At 49.6% G+C, this 19,325-nt stretch overlaps 2 protein-coding genes across 4 annotated transcripts in view; one reads left to right on the plus strand and one right to left on the minus strand.

Annotated features, from left to right (window-relative positions):
• Window positions 1–8,692, plus strand: part of LOC144941972 (guanylate kinase-like) — a 174,514-nt gene extending 165,822 nt beyond the window's left edge. The window contains exons 1-9 of one of the 3 annotated variants that reach the window (XM_078868565.1): window positions 95–148; window positions 2,198–2,244; window positions 3,557–3,677; window positions 3,906–3,947; window positions 4,183–4,279; window positions 4,911–5,049; window positions 5,539–5,623; window positions 5,973–6,058; window positions 6,435–8,692. In XM_078868565.1, the coding sequence (XP_078724691.1) occupies window positions 3,566–3,677; window positions 3,906–3,947; window positions 4,183–4,279; window positions 4,911–5,049; window positions 5,539–5,623; window positions 5,973–6,058; window positions 6,435–6,467 (594 nt within the window). In that variant the 5' untranslated portion in view covers window positions 95–148; window positions 2,198–2,244; window positions 3,557–3,565 and the 3' untranslated portion in view covers window positions 6,468–8,692. Of the gene's footprint in view, window positions 1–44; window positions 149–2,197; window positions 2,245–3,556; window positions 3,678–3,905; window positions 3,948–4,182; window positions 4,280–4,910; window positions 5,050–5,538; window positions 5,624–5,972; window positions 6,059–6,434 lie in introns of those variants that run through there. The other 2 variants (XM_078868557.1, XM_078868547.1) reach the window with 2 other exon arrangements.
• Window positions 8,693–12,960: 4,268 nt separating this feature from the next.
• Window positions 12,961–19,325, minus strand: part of LOC144937770 (striated muscle preferentially expressed protein kinase-like) — a 39,741-nt gene continuing 33,376 nt past the window's right edge. Inside the window, exons 26-34 of the mRNA XM_078865212.1 lie at window positions 18,970–19,137; window positions 18,317–18,439; window positions 17,801–17,965; window positions 17,132–17,249; window positions 16,393–16,635; window positions 15,067–15,290; window positions 14,095–14,170; window positions 13,653–13,802; window positions 12,961–13,260 (exon numbers count right to left, since the gene is read on the minus strand). Of these exons, the coding sequence (XP_078721338.1) occupies window positions 13,032–13,260; window positions 13,653–13,802; window positions 14,095–14,170; window positions 15,067–15,290; window positions 16,393–16,635; window positions 17,132–17,249; window positions 17,801–17,965; window positions 18,317–18,439; window positions 18,970–19,137 (1,496 nt within the window). The 3' untranslated portion in view covers window positions 12,961–13,031. The remainder of the gene's footprint in view (window positions 13,261–13,652; window positions 13,803–14,094; window positions 14,171–15,066; window positions 15,291–16,392; window positions 16,636–17,131; window positions 17,250–17,800; window positions 17,966–18,316; window positions 18,440–18,969; window positions 19,138–19,325) is intronic.

Raw genomic sequence — 19,325 nt, forward strand, 5'->3', positions numbered from 1 at the left:
GCGCCCTCGTGGCACCGCGTGCCCCAGGGGCGACTCGCGTTTCGACTTCCGTGCCGGCACTCGCCGCGGTCTCGCGCCTGTGGCAGTAGTAGCAGCGGCGGCGGCGGCGTTGGCAGCATCAGCGGCGTTGGTCGCGTTCACACCGCGGGTTCGTATCGGGGTCGTGTTGCTCGTTCTGCATTTGCTCGGGGTCGCGTTGTCGGTATTCCTAGCGTTGGCGGCGGCGTCGTTTGACTTCGATTGGCGTTGGCTGCGGTTGGCGCGGCTCTCGCTTTGGAGAAGGTGGAGGAGAGAGAGAGAGCTGCAAGTGAGCGACACGCCGCCCGCGTTGACGATGGACGTTAATGAGCGATGGATTGATGATGGGGGGGTGAGCAGTGGGACATCTCCTTTGACAGGAGGATTTAGACGATTGCCCGGCATGCTTCTCAGGAGGAGTTGATGGTGGTGATTTGTGGAGATTCGGGCAGGTTGCGCAACGAATCCGGCGAACAGAGTTCGATTTTTCACTCATCAGTGGTGAGTATCTGAACAGATCGTGGGCCTACCCAAGGTAAACTCGGCCTTAAACCTTTGAAGCAGTGGGGAGACAAAGGTGGCCGAGGCGTTGTTCTGACTACACCTTCAATGCTCCTTGCTGACGTTCATAATCGCGAAGGGCACTCGTCCCACCAATCTGTCAAGGCTGTCTGGCGAATCTTGTGGTGGAGATGGTGACGGTGGTGGTGGTGTGGGATAACTGTGTGGGATCTCTTATAAAGTTCGGGATACCCCCGGAGTTGGGGAGTCCTAGCATAGGTAGCGACTTTGGGAGAGAGACAGCTGTGGAATAAAATACAGCGACACGGAGAGACGCGCAGATAGATTGATGGCAGGCAGAGATCCAGACAAACACATCGAGACTTGAGTCACAAAGATGGACAACAAACACTCGAAGAGACGCATGCAACTTCACCAAACGACACACACCTTCATATCACGACACACACCTTCATATCACGACACACACCTTCATATAACGACACACACCTTCATATAACGACACACACCTTCATATAACAACACACACCTTCATATAACGACACACTCCTTCATATCACGACACACACCTTCATATAACGACACACACCTTCATATAACTACACACACCTTCATATAACGACACACACCTTCATATAACGACACACACCTTAATATAACGACACACACCTTCATATAACGACACACACCTTCATATAACGACACACCTTCATATAACGACACACACCTTCATATAACGACACACACCTTCATATAACGACGACACACACACACAGACATTCAGAGACACACAAAGAGAGAAAGAGAAACGGCGAGACACGAATAATGTTGTCGGCCTCTAATTACGCGTGAATGCACATGTACACCTGGCACTCATGGTGATGATAATAGCCATATTTTGTCATTTACACGGCTTGGCGTGTCTTTTAATGAAGCCATCAAACACGCAAATGCTTTAATTCACTTCCCCCTAAAGGCTACATGCAGCAATTCCTAGACCTCGGATGAGCACGGTTTGCTACGTAATGTGCGACGTTCACGTATAACGTATTGATACGGCATTTGTGATTACCCCTTTCGATTGCAAGTTAATCGTAGTCGGGAAAACACCGACGGATCAAAACAGTGGAGCTGAGATGCTTGTGGAGTTTGCAAACTCCTGTTATCGAATTTAGAATGGCTAGAGATTATTTTGTTTGTGGCGCGTAGAGATCGGATGTCTTCCTGATGATTTGGCACATGTTGGATTGAGCTTGGATTATTCTTGGATGGGTGACCACCATCCATTAACGAGGCTACTGTGTTCTACGTTGTGAACAACAGAGGCAGTGCAGCATAATCCATTGTTGTATTGCACTTCTACGCTCCCATGTGGTTGCGTCCTATATCCACCAAACCGGACTGACCAACGTATGGTAAAATCATCCCCACTTGTATTTTGTTCATATGCCAATGTGTCTTCATGTGTATCATCTGTGAGTGTTTATATATTGTGGAGCAGTGGTTAGTGTGCTGCGCTACAGACCAAGCTTCCAGAGTGCAATGCCAGCTCATGGGCAACACTCGTGACAATGATCTGAACCGGTCATGGGCCTCCCCTAAGTTGACTCGGCCTCAAATTCTTACCTAATGCGATGTGTAAACATTTCCACTACAGAGACAAAGGCCGTCGGGCAGAGTGCTGCCCACCCACCACCTTCATAGGTGCTCGCAAACAGTACTTACCCTAAAAGTCTTGTTAACGCTATACGGGGGATATTTGGCTTTGTATATGCCAGCGTGAGTGTTTATATATCATTGTGTGTGCACATATATAGCTTTGTGTTTTAATATTTATGAGTAATATCTGTGAGTATTCCCAGTCTGTATTTTTATGCATTCATATTCCAGTGTGCATTCATGTACCAGCTCATGCATGTGGTTTCGTCACACACACACTGTCACACAAAGGAGATGACGAGAAACGTGTTTGCGTTTCCTGAACACGAGTATTGTGTGGAACGCTTTGTGGTCACAAGCATGCATTATTGGCTGTGCTTGAGTGTGTTTATGCATGGTCATAGATTCTGCGTAGTTGTGTCCTGGTATTGTGCCTGCACGCATGACCTGTGAGGTGTAATTCCATGCAGTGCATTGCTGTATAGGTGGCTGTGTGTATGGGCAGTGCCTAGTCTATTCACCCGAACGGGCACATCCACATTTCTTTTGAGTTATTTTTAGCTGCCCCTTGTGCTGTAAAGGACAGGCGATTTAAATTCTGCGCAAGCAACGCGGTTTTATCTGGCCTAATCTGAAGTGCTAATGAATAACCCGTTTTGTAAACCTTTAATTGCAGTAATGCAGCATTGATGGTTGTCAGTTTTCAAAAACACGACCAAAAGTTTCCTTGATCCACGATTGTGGCTCTGTGATTCTCAAGTTGGCCTTTGCCATAGGAATGTGAAGTATGCACCACTGGATCAGGGCTGGAAACAGCTGGATGGAAGACGAAGATGTTTTCTGACTTTTTTAATTCTTAGATGCACTGTTGAGGTCTTACAGCTATAAAACCTACCATTTAAAATATAATAAGCAATGTTAATGGCACAGTTAACTGTTGCCCTTTGCACTCAGCTTAACTCGCTAACTTTACATACGTAGACGGAAGTACACTGCGTTCAATGTAGAGGTACAAGCAAAACTATTTTAAAATCAACGATCACACAAAGGTGTCTCAACAATGTAAATGTGCAGGGGTAGTGGTGGTGCAGTGGTTAGCTCACTGTACTATGAACCAAATAACCGGAATTCCATTCCCAGCTATTACTTGCAATGACAAGTCGTATCTAAACTGGTTGAGTGGTTTTTAAGCTGGTTCTGGGTTCCCCCCTCCCTCACTTCACTAAACAGTATTGTTATTGTACAGGTCTCGTGCTCTTAACACCACCTACACCAACGTCCAGAAACGTTTTCCAAGTGTGCATTAAACCTCTGCATGTTCAGTGGCTAAATGCGTGTGTGGTTCTTCCCCCTGCAGTGCAGAATCATGGCTGGACCTCGCCCTGTGGTACTGAGCGGACCCTCAGGCTGTGGGAAGAGCACCCTCATCAAGAAGCTCATGTCCGAGTTTGAGGGCGTGTTTGGCCTCAGTGTGTCACGTAAGGACATCACAATACACCGCTCAGCTAAGGTTGACGCATGCCAGCTCACTCTTCCATGTGATGGCAGCCAGCATCACTTTGGATTGTGGATGATAGTGACAAGTGACATGTTCAGCCACTGCCGAGTACATTTGTAAGGGCACTGAGGACAGAATAAATGTTTGTTCTGTGGACTGTCGTCGTGATTTGAAAACTTATGTCAACAATGCCTTCTCTCTTCTTCAGACACTACAAGGAAGCCAAGGCCTGGAGAAGTAACTGGGAAAGGTAATTGTGGATTGAAAACAGAAATAATGTTTCCAGCCAGGAAAAACAGCTTACTGCAACAGTCATGCATAAAATGAAATATAAAAATGTGTGACTTGTTAAAGAGAAAAACAACGTGATTGTGTTTTCCACCAACTGGGTATATGAGCATCAAACATCATTGTCAAGCATACAATAAGTTGTCTATCTGTGTGAGAGTCAATATTGCAAATAATTAGCCTGGATGTTTGTGCAGATTACCACTTTGTGACCCGTGAAGAGATGCTACGTCTCATTGCCGCGGGGGAGTTCATCGAGCACGCTGAGTACTCGGGAAACCTCTACGGCACCAGGTCACCTTGTCTTTTTAGTTAATTGTATTATACTGCGCTTGTCTTAATGTGACCTTCAAGTGACCTTTGTTGTGCTCATAATTTTTAAAGATCATGTCATCACAATATATTGCAGCACACCCAGGACCAAGCAGTGTTCCCTTGCCACCGAAAGGCTAATTGTTTCCTGTGTATTGAGCACACAAGGGCTTCATAAAAATGCTGTATTGAAAAAGGTTATTTGTTTTGTGGTATGAGCATTACATTCGTGTGCCACAAAAATGTGAAATATGCATCCTTCGTGAATGCGAAGAGGCACACTCTACTTCAGGGGTACACAACTTCCAGCCTGTGGAGCCAACATGCGGCGTGGTTTTGACTGGTCCGTAAGCACTCGTGATATTGTGAATGCTCACTGGACAATGCTCTTGTTGGCAAACGTAACGTCACTCGATAATGGGGCGTGACGTTCGCTAGGTTTCAATGTAACACTCTTTACCCATGGGTAGTCGAGAGATTCCCTTTGTGGCCCATGCCTTAATATTACTATGGACCCTTGGTCTAGTTAATCATTTTTATCAGTTAATGGCTTGTATAAAGCAGCATGTGAAATTACGTGAATGTAAAATATTTCTGCAATCTCGTCGTGTAGTAAGTCTGCAGTGAGGGCAGTACTGGACAAGAACCAGATTTGCATCCTGGACATAGACATGCAAGGAGTGCACAGCATGAAGAAGACTGACCTCAATCCCCTCTACATCTCCATCCAGCCACCATCCATCACCATCCTGGTACGTGCATTGCCCGTGCCACTGGGCCGTATGCTGTACTCAAACAAGAGTCGAAAATTATGGCTTAAAGCATGAAGGCATTGTGACCCCATGTTAAACATGCTTATGTTTAACATGGAGTCACAATGACTCTGGTAACTATCCAATATTAATGATGAAATATGAAGTTGTGTATTTGGCACTTACTCTACAGAAAACCAGCCAAACTAATCAAAAGATTGCCAAAACTTTGATAACAAAACAACTTTAATTGAGCAGATAAGCCTTTTCAGCTCGAGTAATGAATTGACGCCATGCGCGCACCTTGCCTCCCCACGACCCCATTACGTGTGATGTCATTTCGCCATGCGGCTCGGAAGGTAATTACACTATATGAAGGCATGCCTTTTGGAATCTACGTATGTATGACTTTTCGTCCACGTTATAATTTATCTTCACGAGGCTCAAACCGTTAAATCCGGTAAAACCTGCTGCGTGCCGACTTTGCAGGAGGAGCGACTGCGTCTCCGGAAGACTGAGAATGACGACAGCCTCAAGAGGAGGCTGAAGGCGGCCAAGAAAGAGATCGAATTCAGTCAGTGCCCATTCCCGTCCATGACTATTGATCGCCGTACCTTGAGCTGAGCTTCAGGGGCATTTTGTGTTGACATTCCTACTCACGGAGCAATGCAAGCTGCATTCCTTTCCACACCCCATATGTATGTAGACTGAATCGATTTTGAATCAATCCATCTCTTGTGTAATAATTCCTGGAAAGTGATTCTTGTGTCTTGACTGTATTTTCATCACTAGTTTTTTTTGTTACCACTAGCCAACCTTGCAAGTCGGCTTGTTTCCACTTGGTTTGTTGATTTTTCACATGCCACATGTTTACCTTGCTCTGCACAGGATGCATGCATATCCTCAACTGATTTTCTTTTCAGGTAAGGAGCCAGGGGCCTTTGATGCAATCGTAGTGAATGATGAACTACAAGAGGCTTATGCACAACTTAAGGAACTTGTCAAAAAGGTATTCCTCTCATTTGAAACTTGTTATCCGTAACCAGTGAGCTGTGGTTGCATTACTAGCTGGTTACCAGAAGATGTTGTTACTCTTTGTGGCAATGAAAGGTGGTGAAGGTACAGCCCTGCAATTACTCGCACCACTGACAGAAAAGTTACACCTGCAGGGTATTTGGTCTACTCTTCCACACTGGCCACACTTTGTCCAACCACACGCAAACTTGCCGACATACTGACATTCCCAATTTATACTGTTGGGAGATATAATCGAACAGGCAATCTCTGCATTGCAAGTCCATTGCGCTAACCATCGCACCACGGCAGCATCGCAATGTGACTATGAACGCTGATTAATTTTCTGTTCCCACCCCCGTCCCCTGCAGGAGATCGCAAAGGTGCAGAATGCCCATGACTAGAGGCGCACAGGGCGTGAAGAGGATGAGTGTGCGTGCTGGGTCGGCGTGAAGCCTTAGGGAAAGTAACGTACTTGCGTTACTGCATTGGCTTCATGGCTGCCATCGTGTGCCCCCTCTCGCTTGTTACAGTCATATCATGTAGTCTTCAATGTTTTATTGAGAGCCTTTGAATCTGTATACAGGAGAAGCTGAATATATTAGACCATTATTTAGGAGCAATGCCAGCTGTGCTCATATTCGAAGTCGTGCTTGTATCAGAAGTCACCCTTTGCCTCCCATCACCAGTTGAATGTAAGCATGTGTTCCTTTTAAGGTGTGATTTATATCCAGCTTCTACTGTATGTCAATTAGGGCCAATTTCTCTCCATGTAATAATATCCCTTGCATTCCTGCACTTGGTATAGCTATTTAGTTGTTTTGCACACCACATAAAAAAGTAAAAGGTTTACATTTTGAAGTATAAAAAAATAAGCTGTTATAAGTTAGATGACAGCTGGGTTATTTCAATTAGCTTGAATAATCTCATGGGTAGGTGCTATAGTTAAACCTGCTGCTGTTACGATTTATTTTCCTGCATTGGTGAAATTGAACCTCATCGTTTAAAAAATTCATATCAAAAGCACAGCGATTTCAAGATCACATTTTCCCACGGCTAACAGTTCTGATAGGTGTAGAGTACTCCTCACATATTCCCACTGCTTGCACATCGCTATATGTTTTACAGCCAGCCGAAGCAGTTTGATAAAACATTTTAGTCGTTGCAGTGACAAACATCCAGCAGTTGAACCAGTGGGGTTATGGATGTCGTGCGCTTGTTTTCTTTGTGTTAGTTTCGTAATTTTTCACAATTTTATGCCAATTCTTTCCGCATCACATCACGATACAAAGTGTCCACTATCCAAATCGCATCACGAAGTGAAGTGTCTCAGCATCGTCGTGCTCTGATTGAAAGTGCAGTGTATCATGAACTGCACTGATCCACGGAATATAATGTTACCAGAGGTGGGACAAAGTCATTGTTATGCAAGTCCAAGTCGAGTCGCAAGTCATCAAATTCATGACTCGAGTCTGACTCGAGTCCAAGTCACATGACTCGAGTCCACATCTCATAGGTGGGACAAAGTCATTGTTATGCAAGTCCAAGTCGAGTCGCAAGTCATCAAATTCATGACTCGAGTCTGACTCGAGTCCAAGTCACATGACTCGAGTCCACACCTCTGAATGTTACCTCTACTTATCGAAGTTTAGATATATACAGTACACACACATATTACAGGTACCCCTCTATTTACGAAAGGGATGCGCTCAAGAAACGCGCAAAACGAAATTCCGTAAATCGGAATGGCTTTTCCCATTCATTCAATACAAAAAATTTGGGATGTGTTTCCGACAGTCATTCCAACTTACTCATAACCTAAAAATATACACATATCACTTTTCACAATACAACAATGGTAACATACATATTAAAACGATTAATACATTTTAAGCAAAAATAATTAACCTTTTCAGGGAACTCTCAAAGAATGAATGACTAAAAAGGTGATGTGGCGGCATTGCTGTTGCACTGTAGGTATCACGTGACACTGCCGTGGATGGATGACGCAGCTCCCGGGTGTTTTTTGTTTGATTTCATGGCGCGTGCCGAATGAATTTTTATTAATTTCATGGAAATTCGATTTCGTGAATCAAAAAGTGACAATTTCGTAAATCCAAGGTTTGTAAATCGAGGGATACCTGTAGCACAAGGGATGTATTGTCAGAATGGGAACATTGGAATAGGAATGCTCAATAACGTAGAATCCTTTAATTTTTCTCTCCGAGTTGGACTCGCCGCGTGTTACATAATCACGTGTGCACGTGTAAGTGTTATACGTTAAAGGCTGGATCGTAATGTATCCGAGTGCATAGCCTTACATTCCTTAGCTTGATTGATCTGTGTTTTGCTTGTTTGCTCCCCGTGCATCCATGCTGATTGCATTGTCAAAAAGGGAACAGCGGGACAGAAGTAAGTCTTCAACTGCCATTGCAATTGTGATGCAGATGAGGCTAAATGATTTACATGTTGATTTTTCACTTTTTTATTTTTTTTTTAAGTACAAATTGGATGGCATATTTTTGTATTAACCTTTGTGGGTAATACAATAGCATTTTTTTCTGGGTTGTTTTTAAGTTGGTACTAATGTTTCTGGATTTATTTTGTAATACAGATGCCCGTTAATGTGCCTTTGTCTCACTGGTTACTTATGCACAGAAATTTTGTTTTTGAGTCTGTACAACATATCTGTATCAACAATGGGAAAGGCATTTTAAGTAACATAAAAAATCCATTGTTTTTCTAACTCGTGAGTCTTGAAGTTTTCTTCTCAGAAGTGACCTGTGCATGGATATTAGATGTATATCTTTATATGCTGCACAGACAGCGTTGCAACTTGGTGACTGGAATTAAAGTGGCATTAATTTATGGCGAGCTTAAATAATTAGTCGTTCATACATGCATTTTTCTTGACCGTATCTTGTCAATGCTCTGCAAGATGAAGCCATCTCCATGCTGGAGGTTTGTTTGACCATACTTTACCATTATTATCAGTATTGCTTACAGGTTGGAGAAGGTAGAGGGGCACCCAGGACTGGATCAGATATCACCACTCAAGCCATGGCCAATAAAACACAGGTCGCTGGGTTCATAAGGCAGAGCAGTGCACTATTCACTGCACTCCCCTCCGTTTATACATTTTCTCAATCTAGTATGCAGCAGCTACAGATAATATTTAACATGTACAACCGTGCACTGATAGGATTTAATCATCACTCAGACAAAACAAATGATGAGTGAGTCTGCCTCATTCGTAAGCTGCTCTCGAACAAAGACTTTTGAGGGGAATGGTAAATGAACGGCCAATTTGGCAGCAGCAAATAGCAACCAGCTTTTCAGGCAACCTCAATTGTTCATGGAGCCCGCCTCCTCTCAAGAGACTTTGAAGCAGCTGTGAAAGAAAAGGTCACGATGCACGAGATAAATAGACAATGAAGCGTTACATTCTCAACGTGAGCGCCGCTCCGTGCAAAGGTTTGCAGGCAGTGCAAATACACCGGAGCCTACGGGCGGGAAGGCCCAGGCGCCGGGTTATGAATAGGGGGGGAGGGCATTGGACTGGGGTCTTTATTTCATCCCTTGCATCATAGGGTCCACACCTCTTTCGCCAGGTGTGACGCAGTCTGAAATGCCACCCAGACATCGACGCAGCTCGTCATCCTGCCACAGCCATCTCGGTAGTGCTGTGGTCGAAGCCCTTGGCTTGTTAATTCGGAAGTTTATGATTTTCATATTCCATGTTGGACCTCAACCCAGCCCATGAACCAAATAAACTCCCAGTTCGTCATGAATGTTTTATTATATGGTGAGGCTGGCCACTGCCACATGAATGTAGAATTCCCAAACTGGCTTGGGGCTGCTATCGGAGATGAGTGATGCCTCGTTGCTCGTTTGCGTTCCTTACCTTTCATGATGAACCCGTCACGAGCGAAATATAATGCTTGTTCCCTTTTGCTTCCAACATAATTAAAACATGTATTTATTTTGTATGCTTTTTTCTACTAATTTTATTCACATTGCTTTAAAACAGCAGCACGTTTTTTTTTATATTACACAATTATACAAAGGTTATTCCAAAACCCTTTAGTTCTTCAGCAAATTATCGCTTTTCTTGGAATAACAAGCGTCACGCACGTTCATTAAAACACGCTAATTGTACACAGCCTTCATCTTGTGGCACCACGCTTGGCCAGGGCTGGATTTAGGCATCTTTGCCTCTGGGACGCTCGAGCAGAAAAGACCGCCCCCGCTCCTCCACGTACAGACACAATATCGCCAAAAATACCACCTTAATGAAGGCAATATTGTTTATATCCTTCATTTTAAAACAATACTATCAATAAACAGTCCTTTTTTTTGTTCATAGAAAATTGTAACGATATATGTTCGTGGGCCCCTCTGGAGTTTTGGGCCCTGGATAAATCTCCACCCCCCCCCTTCCCAAATCTGGCCCTGCCCTTGGCAATCTACGGTGGGCGGCTGAACATTCACCTCTGCGCTACAAGCACGTCTCTGTATTTAACCAGCACCGCCCATAGCCGGCATGTGTCCCAGTGGAAGAGAAATCCCCCACCCATCGTGACAGACGCCGAAACGGTGATGCCCGCCAGGCCACGGCTGTCTCTTTAAATCAGGGGCGGGGAACCTTTTTTCTGCCAAGGGCCATTTGAATATTTATAACATTATTCGCGGGCCATACAAAATTATCAACTTAAAAATTAGTCCGTTATATTTGGTCAAACATTTAATTAACTCACCCTTAATGTGATGGCTGGAACTGCTTCTCTTTGGCGAGGCGCGTGATGTTAGCTGGTATTGATGATGTTGCTACTCGCAAATGCTTTTCCAGGTTTGCTCCGAGATTTATTGAATTTCGAGTCCCGCCTGCGGTTGCCTTGGCAGGGCCAGACTAAATGATTTCGCGGGCCTCATACGGCCCTCGGGCCGGACGTTCCCCACCCCTGATTTAAACGAACACGTAACACCCCACCGCCCGTCCAGCACGCCGATCACACAATTCCCGTAGTAGTAGGAGTATGAACACAGCAATTACTGCTTTAGACTAAACTTTAAAATGTACTTCATGACAACCATGTACACACTTCAAATGTGTAATAATTTCAGGCCATGCCATGTCAGTTATGGATGTTGTTTGACCATACTTCACTACGCTGGTCAGTGCCGGTGCTGGTTGGTGCAAGGTTGAGATGGTGGGGGGGGGGGGCAGGCAGGATCTGTACAGATATATCTCGCAACCCATGTCGATCATGGCCGGGGATTGAACTTAGGTTGCCGAGTTTATAGCATGGTGCACAAACCGCTTTGCCACCGCTCCACCCAGATGTGTAAAGGATCAGTAACAAAATTCCCTTAAAAGGCACATGTTGCGGGCTAAGCACGCAGTGCGTGCGTTCATGGCTCTCTCTGCACAACGCGGGGATTAGCGGCTGATGTGGGTGGAGGAGAAAATGTGAATCATTGTTGTTGGCGGGTCGAGGGTGTATGAATACCCGTGTAAAAATGTGGCATCATGCCCCTCCGCTATTATTCTTGAGAATTGAGGGGAGCAGTAGCCTTGTCCAAAGATTCCTGCTCGTTGCAGGGGAGCTAACCAGACGTGGCTATGTTTTTTGACAGCCTCGTGGAAGCTGCAGTGTTTTGGCAGCTGCCTGTGTGACAAAAAATATCGCTCGGCGTATTCTCCATCGCGGGGCAGTGAGAGCGTCGGCAAGAGCGAGCGGGGCAGTCGGCACTTTCCAGGAGTTGCTCCCGCTCCAAATAATCCCCCCTGGGTGGACTAACAGCTCAGGGCATGTAATGGTGCGCCGATTCATCGGTTAAAACCGACGTTTACGCTCGCGATGCACCTCGAGTCGTGCACGTGAGAATTACATCACGGTTTGTAAAAGCCGTATGCAAATGATATGCGAATGGTACATTCAAGCTAAATGTGCGAACGGAACTGTTACGAATGAGACGGGGGGGGGGGGGGGGGAAATATATATATAGTAAAAACTAGATATAAAAACTTGTCAAGACAATTGAATTAGCAAGGGGGGGATGAGTGGGGGGGGGGGATGGGTGGGGGGGGGATGGGTGGGTGGGGGGTTGGTGAATCGTTGCGGGCCATCCATTGAGTAGTTACGCAAAAATCTGCCAAAACTTGACCCCTCGCCCCTTCCCTGTAGGCCCGCGGACTTTTTACACACCCCCCCCCACCACCCGAATCCTATAGAACGGCCGATATTTAATCCACGCAGAAACGATCAAGGATTAATAATATTAACGTGTTTAAGCAAACGGATAGTCCACTGCCGGACTATCTAACTCATTTGAAGGCCAATGTAGACAAATTATTATCGAGGCTTCACCCCCCCCCCCCCCGTTTCCTATGCGTACGTACATTGTGAGTAGACCCCCCCCTACGCAAGCGTACGCATTTGGGTTAACCCCCCTCCATGCGTACATACTGAATGGATGGCCCCTTACTTGACTGCTATTCACGACAGCATGCGGTTTGTGCTGCAGAGCTGATGCTGAAAGGAGGTCCCCCCTTTACGGGCGGCCCCACATTAAGGCGCGTTTTGGGGCAGGGTGCGGGGAGGGGGGGGTGTCACTGCGAGGGCAAAGGGGCGATCCCTGCCGATCAAGCTCCCCAGCGGCGCTGCGCAGCTCCCCCACAACCACACCGTGCAACCCGTGCCACGCAGAGTTCCTTCATCCAGCACTCGAGTCTAGACTCCAGAGGTCCTGGTTTAGGCTTTAGAAATGCTGGGCTAGACTCTAGCGGTCTTCGTCTATGTTCTAGAGGTACTGGTCTATGCTCTGTAGGTCTTGGTCGAGGCACTAGAGATCCCAGTCTCTGCTCTAGAGGTCACAGACTCTCGAGATCCTGGTCCAGATTCTGGATGTCCTGGTTTATGGCATTAGAGATCCTGCTATAGACTCTGGAGATCCCGAGACGTGCCCTACAGGTCCTGGTCTTGGTTCTGTAGCTCCTTCCTGTGGCCCTGAGCCTGGGCCGCCGTGGGCCCCACATTCTGCCGCGTGGCGACACGGCGCCGCCGCTCCTCCTCCGCACGAATGAAGGTGCGGAGCGCCCGGGACGGGAAAAGCAACGAGGAGCGACGCGAGCGACTCACGGGGTCATCCTGCAGCCACGGCGCTGCCAGGCACTCGGGCGAGGTGGGGCGGCTCCTGCAACACAGCGACAATGCACCGTTGTACACACGCTGCACTCTTGTCGGCCCAGAGCTCGACGGGGGCCTCTCCGCGGCGCGCCGCGTCGTGGGGGTTGTTTTGTCGACACTTCAAGCCTGCCGCACGGTAAAGGCGGAGAGCAAACACGTTGGAGCACAGAAAGTACAGGAACACAATGGGCTCTGCTGCACTGCCCTCTGCTGACAACAAGCTGACGTAACTCATGCATTCGCACGTTTACGCTCGCTCGCCTTCACCAACCCGCACTGATCAGCGCGGCCAAGTAGGGTCTATTAACCCCCACGACCCTGATCCACTCATCCGGCAGTGGATTGACAAAAGGGCTATGCACGCATATGAACGCACACGGGCAGCCACTCGTGACTCACACGGGGTTTAGGAGGAGTATGTTCTTGAGGAAGAGCACCGCGTTCCTCGACACCTTCGAGTAGCAGCTGCCGAAGTTGACCTCTGCCCTGCGAATGTTGGCGCACGTCTGCTCGACGTTCGGCGCGAGGAATGGATGCCCGCCGCTGAGTCTGCCGTCCGCACGGAGCACCCACACACAGCAGTGGGCACCGGTAAAGCACAGCACACTCCGGGTCCCACCAACGTCGGTTGCAGCTTGTGTGGCGTACATAGCAGCAGCAGCATCATGGATTTTGCACGTAAAAAAGGCAACCCAGACAATAAACATCTCGCCCAGACCCTGCCACAGCCCTATCGCTGATTGAGTATTTTATAAACTCTCCAGGGTTATCCGAGTCACTCTCACTTACGGATGCGAGTTGGAGGTTAGGGCCGCATTGTGGGTTGCTGTGTGGTACGTACACGATAAATGTGATGACGCCCAGACCCCAAATATCCGCAGGGGTGCTGAACGGCCCTCCCTTTATCACCTCCGGGGCTGGAGGCAGAGGAAGGTGGTGGGGTGGTACAAATGGGATCAGGGTAGGGAAGAGAGAGCAGTAAAACCACAATAGTTACAGGACCCAGAGAAAAAATGTCAGTCCCACTTGAGGTACCAAAGATTTTATCATCATCATCGTCTGCTGGATGACAGCCTTCTCAAGACATGGCAATTTCGCACAGTCTTGTGATGCAACAATCCATCTAGCTCCTGCACTAGAGAGGGGTTCATTGCTCCATCTCCGTGGTGGGCATCATCTCAGACGTGATCCTTTGGCTGCCATTCCGTTGTTAGTCTTGTACTCAGCCACCCAGCCACCCATCTACTCAGCCACCACCCATCTACTCAGCCACCCATCTACTCAGTCACCCAGCCACCCATCTACTCAGCCACTCAGCCACCCAGCCACCCATCTACTCAGCCACCCATCTACTCAGCCACTCAGCCACCCATCTACTCAGCCACTCAGCCACCCATCTACTCAGCCACCCAGCCACCGATCTACTCAGCCACTCAGCCACCCATCTACTCAGCCACTCAACCACTCAGCCACCCATCTACTCAGCCACTCAGCCACCCATCTACTCAGCCACTCAGCCACCCATCTACTCAGCCGCCCATCTACTCAGCCACTCAGCCACCCATCTACTCAGCCACTCAGCCACCCATCTACTCAGCCACTCAGCCACCCATCTACTCAGCCACTCAGCCACCCATCTACTCAGCCACTCAGCCACCCATCTACTCAGCCACTCAGCCACCCATCTACTCAGCCACTCAGCCACCCATCTACTCAGCCACTCAGCCACCCATCTACTCAGCCACTCAGCCACCCAGCTACCCATCTACTCAGCGACCCATCTACTCAGCCACTCAGGCACCCCGCCACCCACCGCTGTACTCCAGGGTGCCGCTGCTCCCGCTGTTGCCCCCTGTCCCCAGTGCGGCGACTTTCCGTGTGCTGCCGAAGTCGATGAGTTTGAGGATGCGCGCGGGGCTCACGACGACGTTGGCGGGGCACACGTCCAAGTGCAGCAGGCCGCGCCCGTGCACGTGCTCCAGCGCGCGTGCCAGCTGGCTTAGCAGCAGCACCAGGTCCTCCTCGGAGTACGCAACCCTGTCACGGGAGGGTCGAGGCACGTGTTTTTACCCAGAGCGGACGTACCTCTGTACCTCTTCAGACCGGGAATGGAATTTAGTTGTGAGCGGGACAGGATCAGGGAAAGGAGGGAGGGGGGGGAGCTGTCATTACAGTTTGTGTTAAACACACACGCATAGACACACGTAGACACACACAAAGTGTGGTACTGTGATATGTGCACACGCAGACATAGCCAGACAGAGACACACATCACAAAGGGAGACACATGCACCCACACATGGACAGTGCCAAGCACGTGCACATACATACGGACACAAATGCACATAGAGAGACAGGCACACGAATACACATGCATAGAGATCTGAATGCACACACACAGAAACATATGTACACAAACATTGACGTAGCCATGCACGCAGACGTAAAAAAGATCCCCCATATAGCTTTAAAACTGTTAGTGATCAACTACTTCGAACGGCACAGCATTCGAGGGGGTGGGTGGTCATCACCATACCCAACCGCCTTCAGCGCTGATGTGTACACACCGCACCAGGTACTCAACACACCACACCAGGTACTCATGTAAGGCTGAGGCGACTTAGGAGAGGCCCAGGACCGGTTTAGGTATTGGCCGTGAGCGGGAATCGGACTGGTGTTGCCGGTTTTGCAATGAAGTGCGCTCACCACTCCACTACCACTCCCCAAACCCACAACGATAACAACCGCCTTTTACCACTAAGTGCCAGACGAGGTGCACCTTGAGGCGTGGGGCTGGTCACCCCTCCACCTCAATTACCTGACCAAATAACCACAGGGAAATCACCACAAGAAGCAAGCACCGGAGACCCCCGGGGGAACAGGCATCCCTGACGTCTTCAGGCCGAACCCCACTTGGTGGCTCCAGGAGACACTACCCACCCCCTCCCCAACACCTTAGGGCTCCTCCAGGAACAGCAGGAAACCACCGCGGTTGGCCACGTGGAAATGACCCGCCTCCTGCTGACCGTCCATGAAAAAGAGCTGTGTAGCTCATCGGATTCCTCCAGCGCAAGTAAATATTCAGATTGCGACAAACCCACGCACACTTGACCGCCCCCCGGCGCGTGTCCACACTCGCCTCTCGCACAGGTGCTGCAGCAGCTCGTTGCCGCCGACGAGCTCGGTGACGAGCACGACGTGGCGCGGCGTGACGAACGCCTCGTGCACGGCCAGCACGTGCTCGTGGCTCAGCGAGCGCAGGGCATCGAACTCGGCGCGCGCCAAGGCTCGGCTCTCCTCGTCCGCCGCGGCCAGCACCTTGGCTGCGAACGCGCGGCCCGTGGCGTTCTCGCGGCACACCCGGATCACTCCGAACCGGCCCCTGCCGCGTCGTTCAAACAGTTCAACGGGGGAAAACATTTTTTTGTGTATTTTTTTTTGGCTTGTCCCATAATTCTATGCCGGTTGCGCTTTCGGCGCGATGTCACGAGACGAAAAATCTATTTGGATCTCTCGCAGAATGTGGGCGCTGAAGCGGATGCCACAGAGCTACCTCTGAGATCCCACCCACTCTGCCACCGTCGTGTGACACACCCAAGGAGATAATGAGCACTCAGGTGAAACGACGAGACGAGCTCATGTGCAAGAGTGTGATGCATCATGGCATTGCAAGACCGCGAGCGATGGTGTGCAATGTATGCATGTTGATCAGCTTTCGCACTGTACGCAGCCAACCGTGCTAATCGGAGGTGCGGTGATAAATCACAAACTAAACACAAAAAAAGCTTCATCACGAGCAATGTGGGGAAGCTTTGATCCAGCAGTGCATTGCTCGTGGCTGATGATGAGGTTGGTACGTGATTATGCGACACCAGTACCTGGCCTTCTCCTCCAGGAAGGTGTAAGGGGCCTGTGGGTGGCCCTGCGTGGTCGCCACAGTTGCCGGTGGCCCCGCGGTGTCACGACGGGACCTCGCCGTCACTCCCAAAGCGCGACCTGAAGATGTATGGCGAGACCCGGTTTAAACTCGCCGCACACCCGCCCCGTGGTGCAGCCAGAATCAGGCTCACGTTGAACGCGCGCGCCACCTAGTGACGGAATTGTTGCACCTGCCCAAACCAAAATGTATTTTTAAAAAGCGGACAATTTAACTCCTTCGTATATCTGTCCCTGCACATACAAAATGCAAGTATATTTTACATTCCCCCCCCCCAACCACCAGGCCTTTTGTCCGAGCATAATTCCGCAGCAGCATTGGTTCAATGCAAGCAAACTCTGGACCGGTTTCGACGTCTCATCGCCAGAGTCGAGGCATTTTTGGGAGGGCAGAAATCATGCACTCTCAAAATGCCTCAGGGCTGACAGTTTTCCAGGAGATAGCGAGCGAGAAATTAAGTCCTGGCTACATATAGTAAAAGGAAGTTTCGAAGCTGGTGCAGGACAGGAGCAGGTGGAAAGATCTCACGCAGCGCCATCGCATCGAAGAGAAGACTGGAGGGAACTCGTCAAAGGACATTGGCCACATCGCCGGCACCGTCTCCACGCACCTCCAGGGATGAGCGCGGGCTCCGAAGCGGGGCTGCCGCGGCCCTTGCCAACGCGCGTGGCGCACGCCACCCTGAAGCGGTAGGCGAGGCCCTGGCACAGGCCACCCACGTGGTGGTACGTGTCCGAGAGGCCGCTTGCCACCTCCTGCCAAGGCTCCCCTGGGCCTGCGGTGGTGCAAGCATCACAGGCAGCACGTCAATGAAGGTAAGATGGGGGCACTGGCATAGCGAGTGGTGTAATGTTACCAGCGAATGAGTCCTCGTCAACCTGGCGGACTTTGTAAAGTGTCCCCGAGAAAATGTCTCTCTGTGTCTCTGTCCATGTCTCTCCGTGTGTGTGTCTCTCTCTCACCCTCTGTATGTATGTGTGTGTGCGTCCTCTCCGTGTATCCGTCAATGTCTCTGTCCATGTCTCTGTATTTTGGGGTTCCCTTCCCCCTGTCTGCACAGCGCCCTACGGGGGGGGGGGGGGGTTGTGGCGTCGTCTCTGATCGCGGCACGCAGGGATTTAGCTACCGGCTTGCATCTCGAGGCAGTACGTGAGCGGCGTGCGCGCCTGCATTGGCTTCCACACCACGAGGGCGCCGCTCTCAAACACCTGCGGCACCTCGGGGGCCGCCCCCGTCCAGCTTGGAGGCTCTGACACACCGAGAGGGAGAGGGAGACAAAGGCATGAAGGGAAACATGGGCACGGAGAGGGAGACGCAGGTAGGGAGTGGGGGACAGAGGCAGGGAAGAATACAAGGGGAGGGAGGAGCAGCCACAGGCTGTGACTTCCCCACGACGTGTCAAATCGACTATTAGATGTGTCTGTCTACACGTGCACTGGTAAAATGTACGGCATTCGAGAACACCTAGGTAAACAAGGAGAGAACATTGAATGGCCCACACACACACGCATTTGCTATATGCAACTTAAAGCAGGTCTCATAAGGCATTGTTGGCATTTGAAGATAACAACCAGGGCCTGTGGTGAAATCACTGGACCCGCGACGAGAATGTTGTCAAAACACGGCTCTGTGGTGCTCCCACGAAGCTGAGGTTATGATGAATTGTAGAGATAGTACTGGTCACTAGTTGGCTCGTTAGTTAAGGTTAGATCTGTTGCTTGCGGTGGCGCTACTAGCACGAGCGAGCATGCAGGAGGTGGTGGCTGACTAGGGAGGTACCGGCACGAGCGAGAGTGCAGGAGGTGGTGGCGATGCCGAGGGAGTTGACGGCCATGCACTCGTAGACTCCCGCGTCGGCCATGCCGGCCCGCACGATCGTGAGCAGCTGCCGCCCGTCCGCTGACCCGGCCAGCCGCACGCGCTCATCCGGCTCCAGCAGCTTCCTGTCTGCTCCGGCGGCCGTGGCCACCACAGAGCACAGAGGGGGGCACAGAGAGGAGCACAGGGGGTAGGGTAAGAGCAAGCTGCAATGGGTAAGAGCGAGCTGCAATGGGTAAGAGCGAGCTGCAATGCGGCACCCCCTCAATTCAGAGCCTGCATGGCTCCCCTTGGCTACCCCACATGGGTAACTTTGG

This window comes from Lampetra fluviatilis, chromosome 2 (genome assembly GCF_964198595.1).
Source record: "Lampetra fluviatilis chromosome 2, kcLamFluv1.1, whole genome shotgun sequence".
NCBI lineage: Eukaryota > Metazoa > Chordata > Hyperoartia > Petromyzontiformes > Petromyzontidae > Lampetra > Lampetra fluviatilis.